General features: G+C 36.6%; 1 protein-coding gene across 3 annotated transcripts in view; it reads left to right on the plus strand.

Annotated features, from left to right (window-relative positions):
• Nucleotides 1-15,612, plus strand: part of ZNF385D (zinc finger protein 385D) — a 358,005-nt gene that overhangs the window by 268,696 nt on the left and 73,697 nt on the right. For all 3 annotated transcript variants that reach the window (XM_054019980.1, XM_054019979.1, XM_054019981.1), the window contains exon 4: nt 3,446-3,608. In XM_054019980.1, the coding sequence (XP_053875955.1) occupies nt 3,446-3,608 (163 nt within the window). The remainder of the gene's footprint in view (nt 1-3,445; nt 3,609-15,612) is intronic.

A 15,612-nucleotide genomic window follows, 5' to 3' on the forward strand; every position in this document is an offset into this window, starting at 1 on the left:
ATAGATATCTAGCTTTGGGTATAACCTAAAAATCTCCCATTTGTAGTGTTTCAGCTTGCTGCTGTATAATCCATACTCTCTTACGGCGTAGTGTAAGTTCGCATTGGTAATATTTTATATGCATCGCTGGTTTGGTTTCACATCATGTGACAGTGGCACAGCTTTACAATGCCAAGAGTGGTGATATTTATCAAATTATGAAGTCATGAGTAAAGAAGGAAATATTAAACTATATTTACATAGTTTGTAGAGGCTGTACTGATGGTGAGAAACAGACTTTAATTTTAAGCAACCGGTCATTGTTGTTTTTTTGGAGGAGGAGGAAATCACAAAATATACTGTAGTAAAGGAGGAGCTTCTTCCCATACTATTACCTTTAATCAATTTAATCTGATAGAACTACTGGTTTAGGTAAAATTAGAACAATATGATTTCCCAAGGACAATGGGCCTCCCCCGTAACTGGCAATTAAAACAGGCAATAGTCCTTTTAAAATACACTGTGGTGCAAACCTACCTCCACTGAAGTCAATGGCAGAATTTCCACTGAGTTCAGTATGTCCAGGATTTCCGCCAGTGCATCTCGTACTTGTACTCTTGTACTCCTCTAGCTAGGTCTTTTCCAGTTCACTTTTGTTTTCTGCCACTGTTATCTTAAAGAGCGTCACAGGAGTAGTCAGTTATTCACTCTTCTCGCATAGTTCTGCATCATGGTTTCCACAAAAAATCTGACTTATACCTTCCCCTCCTCATCATTTTTTTTTAACAATTCTGCATGACATTCTGGAATAATTGTATCTTACAATCTATCTGATTTTTTGACTTAAGCTTTAAGTAGTAATGGCATTCTAGAAATGACACATATTTAGTTCTCTTTCATTCTCTAAGAAATGATTCAGTCAGGTGCTGCTATCACATTTTCTATTGCCACGCTGGATAGAATATTTATGAATCATTTTCCATTATTTCCCCCACTGCTTTCCTCCTGCTGGAGAAGACAATGACAGATTTTTGTAGGGTTCCAGTTCACAGTGTAAGCTCATTTGGGGCTGGTTAAATGCTTATGGAGCAAACTATCCCATCCCACATAGAACTACCATTAACCTGCCAGCTATGATTAACTTGAAAGAACCTCAGATGCCTTTGCAGCCCCACAAAGAATGGAAATGTACATTCTGAAATTTTAAAAAAGCATAAAAATCTTCTGTAAGTAGACTATGGTAAACTGGCAGCCCTCTGTGGGAAGTGAGTAATGGACAGTTCTCCATAGCAGCCATTTTTTACTTGTAAATTGAAGCAATGTGTTTCTACTTGGAGCAATTCTGTTTCTATATTTCAGAACTCTGTAAAGATCACAGAGTCCCATGCAGGGCCTCATTGTGCATCACTTGTACTCAAAACTCTCCTTGAAGTCAAGTTTGTGGACCTGTACCAAGGAATGTAGAAGTTAAGGGGAATGATGGTTGCACAAGAAATACAAATTTGGTTCTCTGAAGAAGCTTAAGAGAGTGTGTCAGTCTAATACCATATTAATAATCAACTGTGCATGGCCAAATTCTGATACATTTATTCACATTCGAGAAGTAAGGTACTAGTGAATGTAAGTAAGTATATCAGTGTCAGGGCCTGATTGAGCTAAATAAAATAGAATGCGTTTAAAAAACATTTTTGGAGTAGATAATCATACTTAGCTATAAACCATAGACATAGACATGATTCAGTAGTGGTATAAGGATGTACAAACAGTATTGTGTCATTTTAATGCAGTCATCCTAACCTGACATTGGTCCTTCAATTTAACAGTAATTAACATCACTTAACTGTTCATATTTGGCTTACAGTACGTCTCAGTGTTATGTGTTGGGAACTGTAAAAGATGCATGATTGTGCTATTTCTGTTCAAGTTGTTTCTAATTAATAACTTCACTGTCCAGTGTTCTTTCAATAAGGGTACCTACTGTAGCACTTTAATCATTTAAGGGATAAAGTAATCAATGTTTTAACCAAACTGAATGATGCATGTAAAAATAGAGCTAACGGTTTTTTGCTGGAGTAGATGAAATCTCTCTCTCCTACACTTCCCCCACACCCCAGATCGCAGGCATCCAGGCAGGAATCATGACTTTTAATCAGTGCTGAGAACTATAAATAAACCTCAGTATAATATAAATATTAGCTTAGCATTTCCTGGCGTCACCCCAGAAAATTTGCCACAAGATAATGTTCAAATAAAACTCTAAGAGATCCTAGATAACGCAGCAACCTCCCACTTCTGCAGTATTGGTTTACATTGAATGACTAAATCATGTTATGGCTTTGATCCTTTCAGTTCCATATATAATGAATTCCTGCTGTTTTCACTACAAGTTGCAATTCTACAATAGAAGATACTTAGCTCTTGACTCTAAAATAACTAAAATTTGAGGCCTTTCCTGAAGAATTAGTGTTCTTGTCCGTTAGCAAAAAATGAGTTGCTACCAATCAGAGTTGAAATTCAGTAGCAGAAAGCTTGAGGCATCCCATTCATTTATGAACTGCAGGATTGGTTCCTGTTTTGCAGACAAGCTGTAAATAACCAGAGAAACTATTCAGGAAGTATATCCACAGAGCTCCACCATATTTTTAATAAGATACATTTTATACTTAAATACCCCCCAAAATCTGAAGCATAAATGAAGAGAAGAGTTATCACAATGAGCTCTTAAAATAATAGGGATTCAAGGTTCTTTAGAGTAGTGTGAAAATCTCTGCAGTACACATACAAATTTGGCCATGATCTAACATCAAGTAGCCAAAACACATCTGACAACACACTAGGCTTGGTCGGAGGGTCATACACTGAAAAGTTCCTCTCACCTTGAATTTCATAGGCTACCTTTGTAGCAGTTAGACTGAAGTGATCTAATTTGTTAAAAATCCAGACATTTGCACATCTGTGTTGTATTCAGTTAGTTCTTAGATGATGGGGTTTTCTGGACAGAGTCTCCTTGCTTTTCATTTGAAAAGTTCCTGCTTCCAAAGTTAGATGTAAACCATCTCGTATAGAAACCTGTGGCAAAGTTTGTAATAAAAAGTGTATAAACCCTAGACTTATCAAAAGAAAAACATATCTTCCTCCCTGCTCCTTGAGACTTTGAATCTTTATGTGATATAAAAAAGCTCTTGATAACAAAACTGATAAAGCGGGTATATTTTACATGTGGTAAAGTAAAACTCTATTATATTGATCTGAAAGTAATATAGTATTACATAATATTTATCATATTGGGGTTGTTTGAATATGATTTTCATTGTTTCCTAAGCATCATTCTGCACAGAATTTGGTCACTGGCTATGTACTGTGAATGGTACCCATTATTGAAAGGTAGTCTGTATTTGTACTAATACAGAGAATGCCAGTTTAGAAATGAGCCTGATTGCATGGTTCATTTTGTTCTCCTTTGTAGAGCCAGGCTGCGGCCCACTACAAAGGCACTAAACATGCCAAGAAGCTCAAAGCACTGGAAGCCATGAAAAATAAGCAGAAATCTGTTACTACCAAGGACAGCGCAAAGACTACCTTCACTTCCATCACTACCAATACCATCAATACCAGCTCTGACAAAACAGGTTAAGCGATAATCTTTGTTGGTTTTTTTATTTTTCTTGTTTAACTCCATGTCTGTTTGGTTATGTGCTTGCCACATTGATTCATGCTTGATCCATTTTCCTGTGTAATATTGATTTTGTTCTTCTTTTCAACACACCTGTGAGAGTAAAATAGTCATGTAACTGACTTCTCTTTTGTGAAAAGAGGCTTGCCATTCTTTTAGGCTAGAATACATACATACGACTCAAGTAATATTTATGGCAAATGAACTATTAAATACGAACTGCTCTAAATCTTGTAGTTTGTATGCAATGTCTCTCTCTACATAATTACCTATGGCACATTTGTTTTAACTACAAACAATGCAGCAAATTGCACTAATTGTGTCTAGAAGCCTCTGATAAAAGCATTGTTGGTAAAAGACATACTGTCATAAATTTCAAGCATTGCATTATTATTTAAAGTGCATGATTTTGGGCTGGGTAATAGCTGTATAACCTCCACTCCACATAAACAGGTAAGTGTTATTGATGCCAATTATTCTGCTACACTGAGTCTTCATACTGAAATAATATTCTTTAAATTATTGCTTGGGGATTAGGTTTTTTCCTTGCAAACAAAACCCATGCAAGTATCAGGTGAAGTCAATGGGATTCAATTAACTTGGCATTTTAAATATAGGCTACTGTATTGGAAATTTCAAAGGAAGGATGTAAGTTTAAAGAAGATAGTTTTAGTTGTTCACAAGAAATAATTGCTCTTATATTTCTGTGCAACATACGTACTGTATGCAACTCATGAGATGCATACACAAAGTCTTGCAGGAAAAAATAATGCATGATGAGCAAATAATGTATAATATTCTGGTGTTGCTGCTGAGAGCTGCTCATCTGGAACAAATTCTCCTGTGTCAATGGCTTTGGTGTTGTAAATAGAAATGTACAAACAATTGAAAGAGTTACAACAAAAATATAAGTATCATATAAACACGCATTTAATTCTTTTTGTAAGGTCTTTGCCGGAAGACATATGGTAAAGGCAGTATGTGTGTTATGTGGAAACTCATGTTATAATTGTGGTTCAAAAATCAAGGTGGGTTTTTTCAGACTTGTCATATGTCTGAACTTATAAAGGGCTTCCTGGGGCATCATGAGATTTTTCTAATACTGAATGTAGCCAATTTTTTAGTGACCCTAAAAGCATTAATAATTGTGGAACAGTGCGGGGAAGGAAGGGGAGTACTGAAACATAGTTACAAAAAATACAAAACTAAACTAAAACTTAACCATAGTTTTAAATGTTGGGTTTCTCTTACTTGTTAGTGAACTGGATATTCTGTTGATATGTCGAGAGTGAGTTTTGTGTGAAGGACTGACTTATTGCTTTATAAATGATCATGACAGATTTCTAATAGACAAGGGAGGAAGACAAAAGTGAAATATTTTAAAGTTGTAACTTTTAATTGTTAAAAAGTTTTGCCTGCATTCTTTTGTTTTGTTTAGCTGAGGCAGACATTTGTTCAGAGGATGATCCAAAGCACATCAAAATCAGTGTGAATCTTTCCATTGACTTTATGGGGCTTTCAGTCAGGTCCCTGACAGGTTTTATGATCTGCTGTATATCTGAACTCAGTATTTTGAATCTGTGATTATATCAGCATACAAGAAAGAAAACTGCAGAGGGAAGCACTGGCCTGGGGAGAAGTTCCTTTCACGTTCAGATCTCATTTATAACTTGCTGGAGACATTCCATAAATTAGGTGTATATCCTATGAGAACAATATGCCTTTGGTGGTTGTTTGAGCATTCTGTACTATCTTTGCCACTGGGGCCATTCCAGTGATTTAATTTTAATTACGTTACCCTGATATGCCAAAGTCCTATCCATGGCCCCAAACCCGCAACCCCCTAAGTATTTCTGTAAGTTTACTCATGTGAGAAGTACCAATGAGTTCAGCCATGCTACTCACAGAACTGACGTTCTGTATGTATAACTGTTTGCAATACTGAGGACCATGTTGTTAGGATAATATCAGATTAGTGTGAAAATAGGGATTGGTCATGAAGTCTTGGAAAGGAGAAGGAAGAAAAAGAGAAAATGCTGATTGAAAGATCTGATTGTAAAAGTACCTCTGCCGAGGAAGAATCTGTTTCAAGGGATGCTGGCATGATGCCAACAAACCAGAAACCATGGCAGCAGGAAATGCATTAAGATCAACTGGAAAAAAATCACAAATATAATGATAGAATTATTTTCACGAAATATTACAAACTCTGTAACTGTTGACATTTAGAGATACGATGCAAACAAAAACTCACCAAGCTTGCTCTTCTGTCACCCCTAAAATGTATCAGCCAAAAGAAGGATCACCTGTGGACATTTGGAGCCCAGTTCTGTACTCTGGATTTCTATTGGCGTAACTGAGAGCAGAACTTTGAACCTTCTTATTTAAACACAATGTATATAGAAAACATCATCTGCAGTAGCAAAGGAAACACAGTACAGAGATTTTGGGTAGCCAAGTGACTGACATTTCCTGGCAAAAGCAGGACTATTTGGACTCATTATCTGCAGGATTATATGAATTTTCTTTTCAGTTGCCCTCCATCCCACGCGGGCTTCATAGAACTCTTCTGAATACAAATATTTTATGAAAGGCAAAGAGAGTCTTGTGCACCACATATATGTATTCTGAGAATGGTGGCCATAAAAAGCATGTACACTGAGATTCACATCACTGATCCGAATGTGTTGCTATTCCATATGGTTTCACTAATTTCTTATACAGTCCATGATTTTGAGTAACCTCCATTACTAGTTCCTCCTCACATGGTCATTTGGAAATAGTATTTTTCTGCAACTTTATGAAGCGGTACACAGAAGATTAATGCATGATCTCAAGTAAGCTGAGAAGGGGTCATGTTCACATCACCACTAATACATCATGTACAACAGTGGTTAAATGGTGGATTACATGTCAGTCATAGCACATTGGTCAAGATTTCAGTTCACTGGTTCTGCTTACCCTGTGCAATACCCACATCAGGAAACCTGCAGTGCCATGCAATAAAGATTGTGAAAAAGACCACATAATATACAACCTGATGCAGGAGCTGAAGCAGCAATTTGTTATGTTGCTTCTCCCGAAAGTATTTTGTCAGGCAGTGGTGTCAACATGTCTTAGTGCAATAAATAATGGTGACTATGCATCTTACCATACAAGGCACACAGCTTAAAATCTTGGACAAATGATGGCACTGCATACTAAGGGTAGAAAGCAAGATCTGGGGACATTTTGCTCATTCTGTGAAGGTCACTAATATCTTAACCTATCTGAATAACTTTTAAAATCAATGGGAGGCTTCAGCTAGTTGCTCTAAATGACTGAGATTCTTTGGATGTACTGGCAATCACAACAATTTGAAAGGAAGATATCCCTGCTTTCAACGTATTGGAACTTCGGTGTTGCTAAATTTACACTGATATGGAAACCAGCACTTAAGATTCCTTCCCTCTGCTGAATCTGTGGAATGGTTGAGAGGTGACAAAAATGCATATTTTCCACACATATAGACATAGATCCGCATAAATATGCTCATATAAATCAAGTCCTGAAGGCATAGGGTCAGATTATTTGTTCTACCCATCAGAGAATTTGAGTGTCGCTTCATCTTCCTCTGTCTCCATATGTTGCAGGCCACACATAACTTGTGGTTGTGTCCAGCATCAGATATCAATACAGCGAAATAGGCCATTGAAAATGTGACAGTCGTTGACAGAGCTTCCACCCACAGAGATCAGCAGTTTCTATGTTGTTTCTGGATGTTATACAGTTAGGCCCAGATCCTCAGGGGTATTTAAGTACCCATCTTCCATTGATTTCAATTGAATCTCAATGCCTAAATGCCTTGGGGACTTAGGCCCAGATCCTCAAAATTCCCATTAAAGTACAATATTCAGAACACTTCTCTAAAAGCAGAACAAAAGTTTATTTAGGAGAACAGAAAAAGTATTCTATAAGCCATGGCGTGTGTGTGTGTGTGTGTGTGTGTGTGTGTGTGTGTGTGTGTGTGTATATATATCTTTTTTTTTCTAGCACAATAGATATGATCTGAAGATGCTTTGCTGCTCACAGAGCTGCGGCATAATACATTATCTTCTCACGTATATAGGGGAACAGGTTGATACACATTCTTTTAAGCTTTAGGGTGCTGATGGGAAAACATTAGAAAAAATAATATGTGAGAATCTGAAGCAAAACGCTGACACTATGGGTGAGAAAGTTTAGGGAAGTTGGGATTATACATCATATGAAGGGTTAAAGGAAGCTACAATTTTTTGCTGAATGAATCTTTCAATTATTAGCAGACTTGTATAAGCCTTTAATAAATGGATTTATTGGAAAACTGAGAAAATCCTCGTATAACAGGACATTTATGATGAACAGATGGCAGTTGGGCCTGAAATGGCACCCAATTTCAATCCAGCAGGCACAATTCTTAAATGGAATCCAGGTGACATAGGTGAGCCCGTTCAGCATCTGGTGCAACGAGGTGCTGATGTATTGGATGGGAGACAAGGAGGTAGGCTGAAAGAGTAAGGGGAATATGAGGAACTTGGAAAGAGGAGGTGACTGGGGGAAAACTTAGAGGAAGAGAGAGTGAGAACAGGAAGAGGAGATGTCAAAAAGTAGAGACGAGATGACAGAAATGCCACAACAGCTGTATTCCAGCAACTATCTGTTTCATTTTTATATATTGTGCCTAAAAGATTTACCCAGCACTCTCCTAGCATATTCCTTTGTGTAAATTCCATGGGTTTATTGAGATTCGGATTTGCACTGGTTTTCAATTATGAAAAGAAGCCTTGGAACATACACTATTGCCATCACACAGACATGTGATTCATATTGCATTACAGTAAGAAACATTATTGGTGAGAATCTGATTGATCAAACTGCTAAGTGTCTTTTGCCTGCACTTTCAAATTGCTTCTTTACATCTTTCTGCTGAAATACAAAAAAACGTGAAACTGTAGATTCTGGCTTTACCTGGTTTTCTCCTTGTGCCATATTTAGGCTCCATTGTCTTTGGATAGCTTGATCTTTTCTAATAATTTCCCTGTGGGTCAGACCTATCCAGGCAATCTGCACACCTAGCCTGGAAGATATTTTCCATGCTGAAAGGTCTTAGAAATTAGAAACTGAATTCAGATCTGATGTAAGCAGGTGCAGCTCCACTGACATCACTGTAATTTCATCCAATTACACTAAGGCTGAATTTGGTGTAGGGGGCTGAGAAACTGAGTTCTCAACACCCAGTATGTCCAGTCGCGCTGTTGCAATGGGTAACCTTACATCCAGTGCAATAAATCATTTTTCTAGAAGTAAAACTAGTTAACTTCTCAAATTACCCAGTTGTCCCTCCGATTTATATAGTATGTGATGGAGAGAGTGACAATGATTAAGTAACAATTCAAGCTGAACAAACAATTCATAATTTATTTGCTGAGTAAATCTTTTTCGGCTCACAAAATGTCTGTGACCAAAACTGCAGTTTCCTCAGATTTGTTGTTCAAATTTCCTTGACAAATTTGAGTATTTTTACTCAACCGTGGACCGTCTTTCAGTATTTGATGCTGGAATATTAAAATTTGAGCTATGTTGGTTAGCTATGATTGGTCATAAATCTGCTGGTACTGTTTCTTACTGGATAAACATAACCTTTCTAATAAGAATAGATGGCCTATGAATTTCTGAGGGAGAGGAAACAGTTTAGGAGAAGTTGGCAAGAGATGCACAGGATTAAGGAATTGCTGAAAAATTGTAAATCCTCTCCATTCTAAGACATATACGCGTTGGCCAAAACATCATTCCAAGTAAGAATGTATTGACTAGTTGCAGACTATAAATTTCAACTCTTTCTCATCACAGTCACACAAACTAATTAGTAGTGTAGAGTTCTACCTGTAAAGTCTGCAGTCAAGTCTTCATCTGTGTGAATTGCAGAATCCTCTTTCTAGTTTGAATTGCAAGCTTGCAAAGTATGCAAACTTAAAATTCACCATCCACAACTGTTTGTGTGAGAGAAACTTAGTCAGACGGAAGTTAATGACAGCGAATATAATAGGTGTATAACGCTAAGGACCCCTCAATGCCAGCTGGCAAAAGGTTTTATTGACGTGAAACAAGAAGTCGATCAGGCCTGATGTACTTACTACACTTAACACATTGTTGTCATAGTATTCATTGGTGAAGAATGTTGTATAAAGTATCAAATGAGAGTTTGTATCATACTGATCACCGTAAGCATTGTGAGATATATGTACAGGTGTTGTTTTCCTAAGGCAGAGAGGTAATCACGTCACCCATAGTTTTGGGAGCCCTGAGAATGTGTCACAAGTTGTGCAACCACTATCACAGTGAATTCATTTGAAAATTTCAGGAAATGAAATATAGACATTGTGTTGCTTGCCCTGGTATGTTTATAATGCTGATTGACTACTCCTTTTTCAAATTCCGTGTGAGCTCTCCTTGTCTAATACATTTATATTATGGCTGAAAATAGTCAAATCCATGTGTATTCCAGATATATGCAGAGCTGCATTTGTGATTCATCTCCAGGACCTGGCCTGGAAAAGGGCTCCCATTAGAAAAGGACTGCCAATTTCTTCTTGCTGCTCTCATTTGATCTCCCTCTCATTTCTCTGTGACTTCATTTTTACTACAAGCATCTGTTTCCCACTTATATCAATAGTGGATAGGATTGATAGTTTATGAAAGAGTCCTCAAATTTTGAATCATTGGATTTCTGTTCTTAGTGACATTGGTATAATTAACATTGGACTTTTCAGCAACCATTCATTTGTGTACATTAGAGTATATAATCTATTGTTCAAAGATCAACCATACTAAATTTTCCTCTCATAAGAAACCCAGAAGAAAGCATATTAATTTTTTCATGATGTCTTACAAGTAGTTATAGACAACTCCTCTACTTTTTAGCATTTTAGCAGCATAGCAGCTTTTTATGTAATCTTTCTCTTAACTAAAGAACATAAATTGAATTTATAGCAGTCCTAATACTTGTAGTGATGATATAAATGTTTAATATATCTCAAATTCATAATAGTATTTTATACTAACTGAAATCTACTATTGGATTCAGAGCAGTTTATTGTACAATTCAAGTATAAAATTTGCCAAAATATTATAGACTGTGAATACACCTACAAATAGATAAAATTCTTTAATATTCTAATTCCCAAAAGACAGTACAGTGCAGTACATGGTTATATAAATTAGCAATACTTTGTTTCATCATACTTTGTTGTATCATGAAGCATGCTGTGATTTTAACATATAATGTCTAAGTACTATTTCAGTCATTTAAGGCAGATCAGCATTAATGGACTGCATGCTGTGTCCAGGCTTGTAGAGATCACTGCTACATATTTCTCTTCCTTCACAAGTCCATATGTTGGTACAGATCATTATACCACTGTTGATTTTAAAGTCTGAATCTTTTAGGCATTTCTAGTTCATATGACCTCATTGGTTCACATATTTTGGATAGGGGAAACCAGAGTTGTATTCTTGGAATAAGATGTGAGTCTTTCTGTATAATTGCTTGGTAATTTATACATTAAGGGTCAGAGATTTAGATCGAGCTAGGGGATCTGGATGCCCAATTCTCATTAATTTTAATAGGATTGGGCATCTCAACCCCCTAGGCAGCTTTGAAAATCCCACATTAGGTGACTGCCTTTTTAAATGTTATTTTCAAAGTAAAAGCTTTAGATATAGCCTTGCACCAACAGAGCAAGTGGCACATTGTTTCATAGATGCTATCATTACTTGCCAGAGAATTACAGATTATGGATGAACAATTATATAGCTTCTTGATTACATTCTTGGAAAATTCAGTATAATGACCCAAATTAGCCATATTTGATCAAGCCCCAACATCCTTGACTTTAAATCACCTATGCTTTGACTTTTCCATACTTTAAGCCATCCATAATTAATTGCAGCACAAAATGTTATCAGCATTCCGCAGATGGTAGTGCCATTTTTGCATTTGAGCTTAATGGTAATTTGAGAAACAATAGATTCTCTTTTGATTTGTGTGTAGAAGTACTTTTCTTTCTTTTTCAGTGTAGTCAAATGGTAACATAAAATTACAATAATTTATATGTACATCAATTGATCATTAATGTGCAATAAAATCCTAGAAGTGGGCTGTAGTCCACGAAAGCTTATGCTCTAATAAATTTGTTAGTCTCTAAGGTGCCACAAGTACTCCTGTTCTTCTTTTTGCGGATACAGACTAACACGGCTGTTACTCTGAAACTTTTTTTTATTGCATCTATATATGTTGCAACTAAGACCTTCATCATATGAACACCATGTGCTTTCTGGGGACCAGCTGCTTTTGATTGGGATTGCGTGGACACCAATTTTATGCTCGAATACTCCTGCAGATACAAACTTCTGTCAGTCACAAAATCTGGATCATCCTACCCAGACAGAAAGAAAGAAAAATGCTTTTGTTAGTATTGGACATATGAATGGAAAAGCATTTTATACTAAAACATTTAATAGAGCCTTTCATAGCAGTTCAATTGTCAGCTTGTTTGTTGCTAGAACGCTTGGAATAATGTCTAGTTTGTCAGGCGATATCTTTACACTCATCAGCTTTGCTATATAAACTGAATACCGGATACATGAATACCGGATACACTATGTCTGCCAGTGGTTCCTTCCAGATTGTGTATTGCTTTGTTGTTGTTTGAGCAGTCCTGAAGCTAGTTACAGAGGCAGGGGTCAAAGGCATTGTAGCCATGGGGCTCTTACAAGAGATTGTAGCATTGCAATACTTCCCCCATACTCTGTCACCTTTTCATTATAAACTCTTAGGATAAGAGATTTATTATATTAATCTGCTTGTTTATTTTCTGAGTTTATGGACTAATTTGCTATGGAATTGGAACCAATCCCACAACCCTATACTTGCAAATGGTTGTTGATTTCTTGAGTGTCTGGAAAACTATATCAGTGCTCTCCATACAAGTACAACTGAGGAAACAGATCTTCCTTCAAGCACTTCAGTATCTTCAAGCTTGCAAGTGAGACAGTTGGTAATGCAGGAAAATAACAATGATTATTTGTTTGTGCTTCCTGGGGGTGTTTTGTGTTTTTTACTTTGTATCACATATGGGAGGGAGGGTAGCCGCTAGTAATGCAAAGAGTCACATCTCCACAGCAGGTTTAGAATGGGTATAGACAACTCCTATGCCACACTCCTGTAGCCCCTAGTTTTGGAAAGTGAAGAGGAGTGTGCTGGAGGCATGCTATCCTCAACTGGCAAAAACACTCTTCTAAAAATACTTATTCAGTATTTTATATTAGTACTACAGGAAGTTGATTGCAATTAAAGTGAACTAATGTCTAGAAACTGTAGAAAATTGATAAAGGAAGCAAGAGTTCAGAAGAAGAAATGCATGGGTGGTAGAGTTAAGGATAGTAAGAAGGAGTTTTTAAGACTTATAATGGTATTCCACTACTGTCTGGAAAAGGCGGAATTGTCAATAATGATGCAGAAAAGACAAGTATTCAATAAAGGAGGATGTATTCATATCGTATGATGATGATGAAATATTTCCAGTCCAGCAGTAACTAAGGAGGATGCTAACCAGCTGCTATAGTGGCTACTAAAATTTTTCAATCAGTGGGTCTGGATAAGTTGAATCCAAGAGTTTTAAAAGAGCTGTCCAAGGAGCTCTTTTGGCTGTTAATGTTGCTCTTTCATAAATGTTGGAACACTGGGAAAGTTCCAGAGGACTGGAAGAAAGTTAATATAGTGCCAGTATTTAAAAAAGATAAACAAAATGATCAAGTTATTACAGGCCTGTCAGCGTGACAATTGATCCCAAGCAAAATTGTGGAAGAGCTGATAAGAGGTTTGATTAGTAAAGAATAAAAGGAGGGTAGAATAATTAATGCCAATCAACATGTGTTTACAGAAAATAGATCTTGTCAAACTAATTTTATATTTTCTGAGATTGGTTTATAAAGGTAACAGTGTTGGTATACTTAGACTTCTGTAAGACATTTGAGTTGGTACTGCATGGCATTTTGATTAAAAAATTAGAATGATCTAAATCATCGTAGGGTGCATTTCTAGCAGGAACTGGTTGTTGGTACTATGCTATTTAACATTTTATTCAATATGACATGGAGGAAAACAAAATCATTACTGCAAAGTTTGCAGCTGATACAAGAATTGGGGGAGTGGTAAATAATGAAAATCACAGGTCACTGATATAGAGTAATATATAAGTTAGCTGGGCACAAGCAAACAATATGTATATCAGTATGGCCAAAAGTAAAGTCATACATTTAGGAACAAAGAATACAGGATGGCAGGATCTATCCTGGGAAGTGCTGACTCTGACTTGGGCGTTGTGGTGGATAATCAGCTGAATGTGAGTTCCCAGTGAAGCACTGCAGCCAAAAGGACTAATGTGATCCTTGGATATAAAAACGGGAATATTGAGTAGGAGTAGAGAACTTTTATTACCTCTGTGTTTGACACTGTCCAGTTCTGATTTCCACATTTCAAGGAGAATGTTGATAAATTGAAGAGGATTCAGAGAAGAGCCAGAAGAATGATTAAAGAATTGGAAAACCTGCTTTATAGTGAATAGACTTAAGAGATCAATCTGTTTAGTTTATTAAAGAGAAGGTTAAGGGGTGACTTGATTACAGTCTATAAGAACCTCCCTGAGAAACTGAAATTGATAATAGAGGGCCCTTTAATCTAGCAGACGAAGGTATAACAAGATCCAGTGGCTGAAAGATGATAGACAAATTCAGATTGGAAATAAGGTGCAAATGTTTAAGTAAGGGTGATTAACCATTGGAACAATTTACCAAGCAAGAACTAATTCAGGGTAGTCCTATGTCCAATGTTATTCAGATGGTCAGACTGGTGCCTTTTGGCCTTAAAAATCTGAATCTATGAATATATAATCCACTGAAGAAATATATGTTCATGACTCCCATCTTGGCCCCTCCACCCAAAAAAACACAGGCATCTGCCATGCTTGAAGACTTTACCTTTTCATCCGGTATATATATTGTGCATTTGAACTGTGCTGTAATTTAGGTCCCATTGTGGTAAAAATTTATGCTTATGCTTAACTTCAAGCAAATAACTAGTCCCATTGACTTCCGTGAAACTACTCACATGCTCAAAGCTAAAGATCGGGCCCTTCAATTGTATCTTGCTTGGTCAATAACTATTTATCCCTCTGTTTTATACAGCACTGGACATGTGTTGAGTGTTCAATAAATAACAAACGAATCAAACACCAACAAATTTAATTGCTGGTATAGATTTGTTCTTGGTAATATAAGAACTTCCAGCCACAGAGCTGTATGCATCTTGTATCAAGAAGAATAATCTCTGTATTCTTAACCGTGTCATAAAATTGAGATTGGAGAGTTTTAACAAGATTGACTGGAAGCTTAATTTTAATATTTTCTTTCTGTCTTGGGCAGACTTAGACATAATAAGACAATTAAAATTTATGTTCTTATTCTCCAAGGTCTACATTTACAAGCATTCTTATCCACTCACATCTTTCTATCAGAATTTAGTTTATTTTGTTTTTTCCCCATCCCTTACTTGAACAACTGGAAAAGAAGCATTTGAAGGGATTCAGAAGTATCTCCTAATCTGATCCACAGGATCTATGTTAATGGAAATGAAGATAATAACATCATTTTTAGCTCCCCTCTACTTGTTTCCTCTCAATACCAAGGGGAGAGCAACATTCCTATCAGTTGTACTTTTTGACCACATTTTCCAAGTTTCCATTTCTGCATGCAAAAAGATTTTCTCTTACATTAGAGCCCCTGAAAGAGCTGTTTTAGTTCATCTACCATATCATGGGAGTCCTGAGACATCTGCTATACAGTTTTAATCCATTTCTTTGCTATATCCAGCTTTTTACTATTTC

This window comes from Malaclemys terrapin, chromosome 2, assembly GCF_027887155.1.
Source record: "Malaclemys terrapin pileata isolate rMalTer1 chromosome 2, rMalTer1.hap1, whole genome shotgun sequence".
In the NCBI taxonomy this organism is placed as follows: domain Eukaryota; kingdom Metazoa; phylum Chordata; order Testudines; family Emydidae; genus Malaclemys; species Malaclemys terrapin.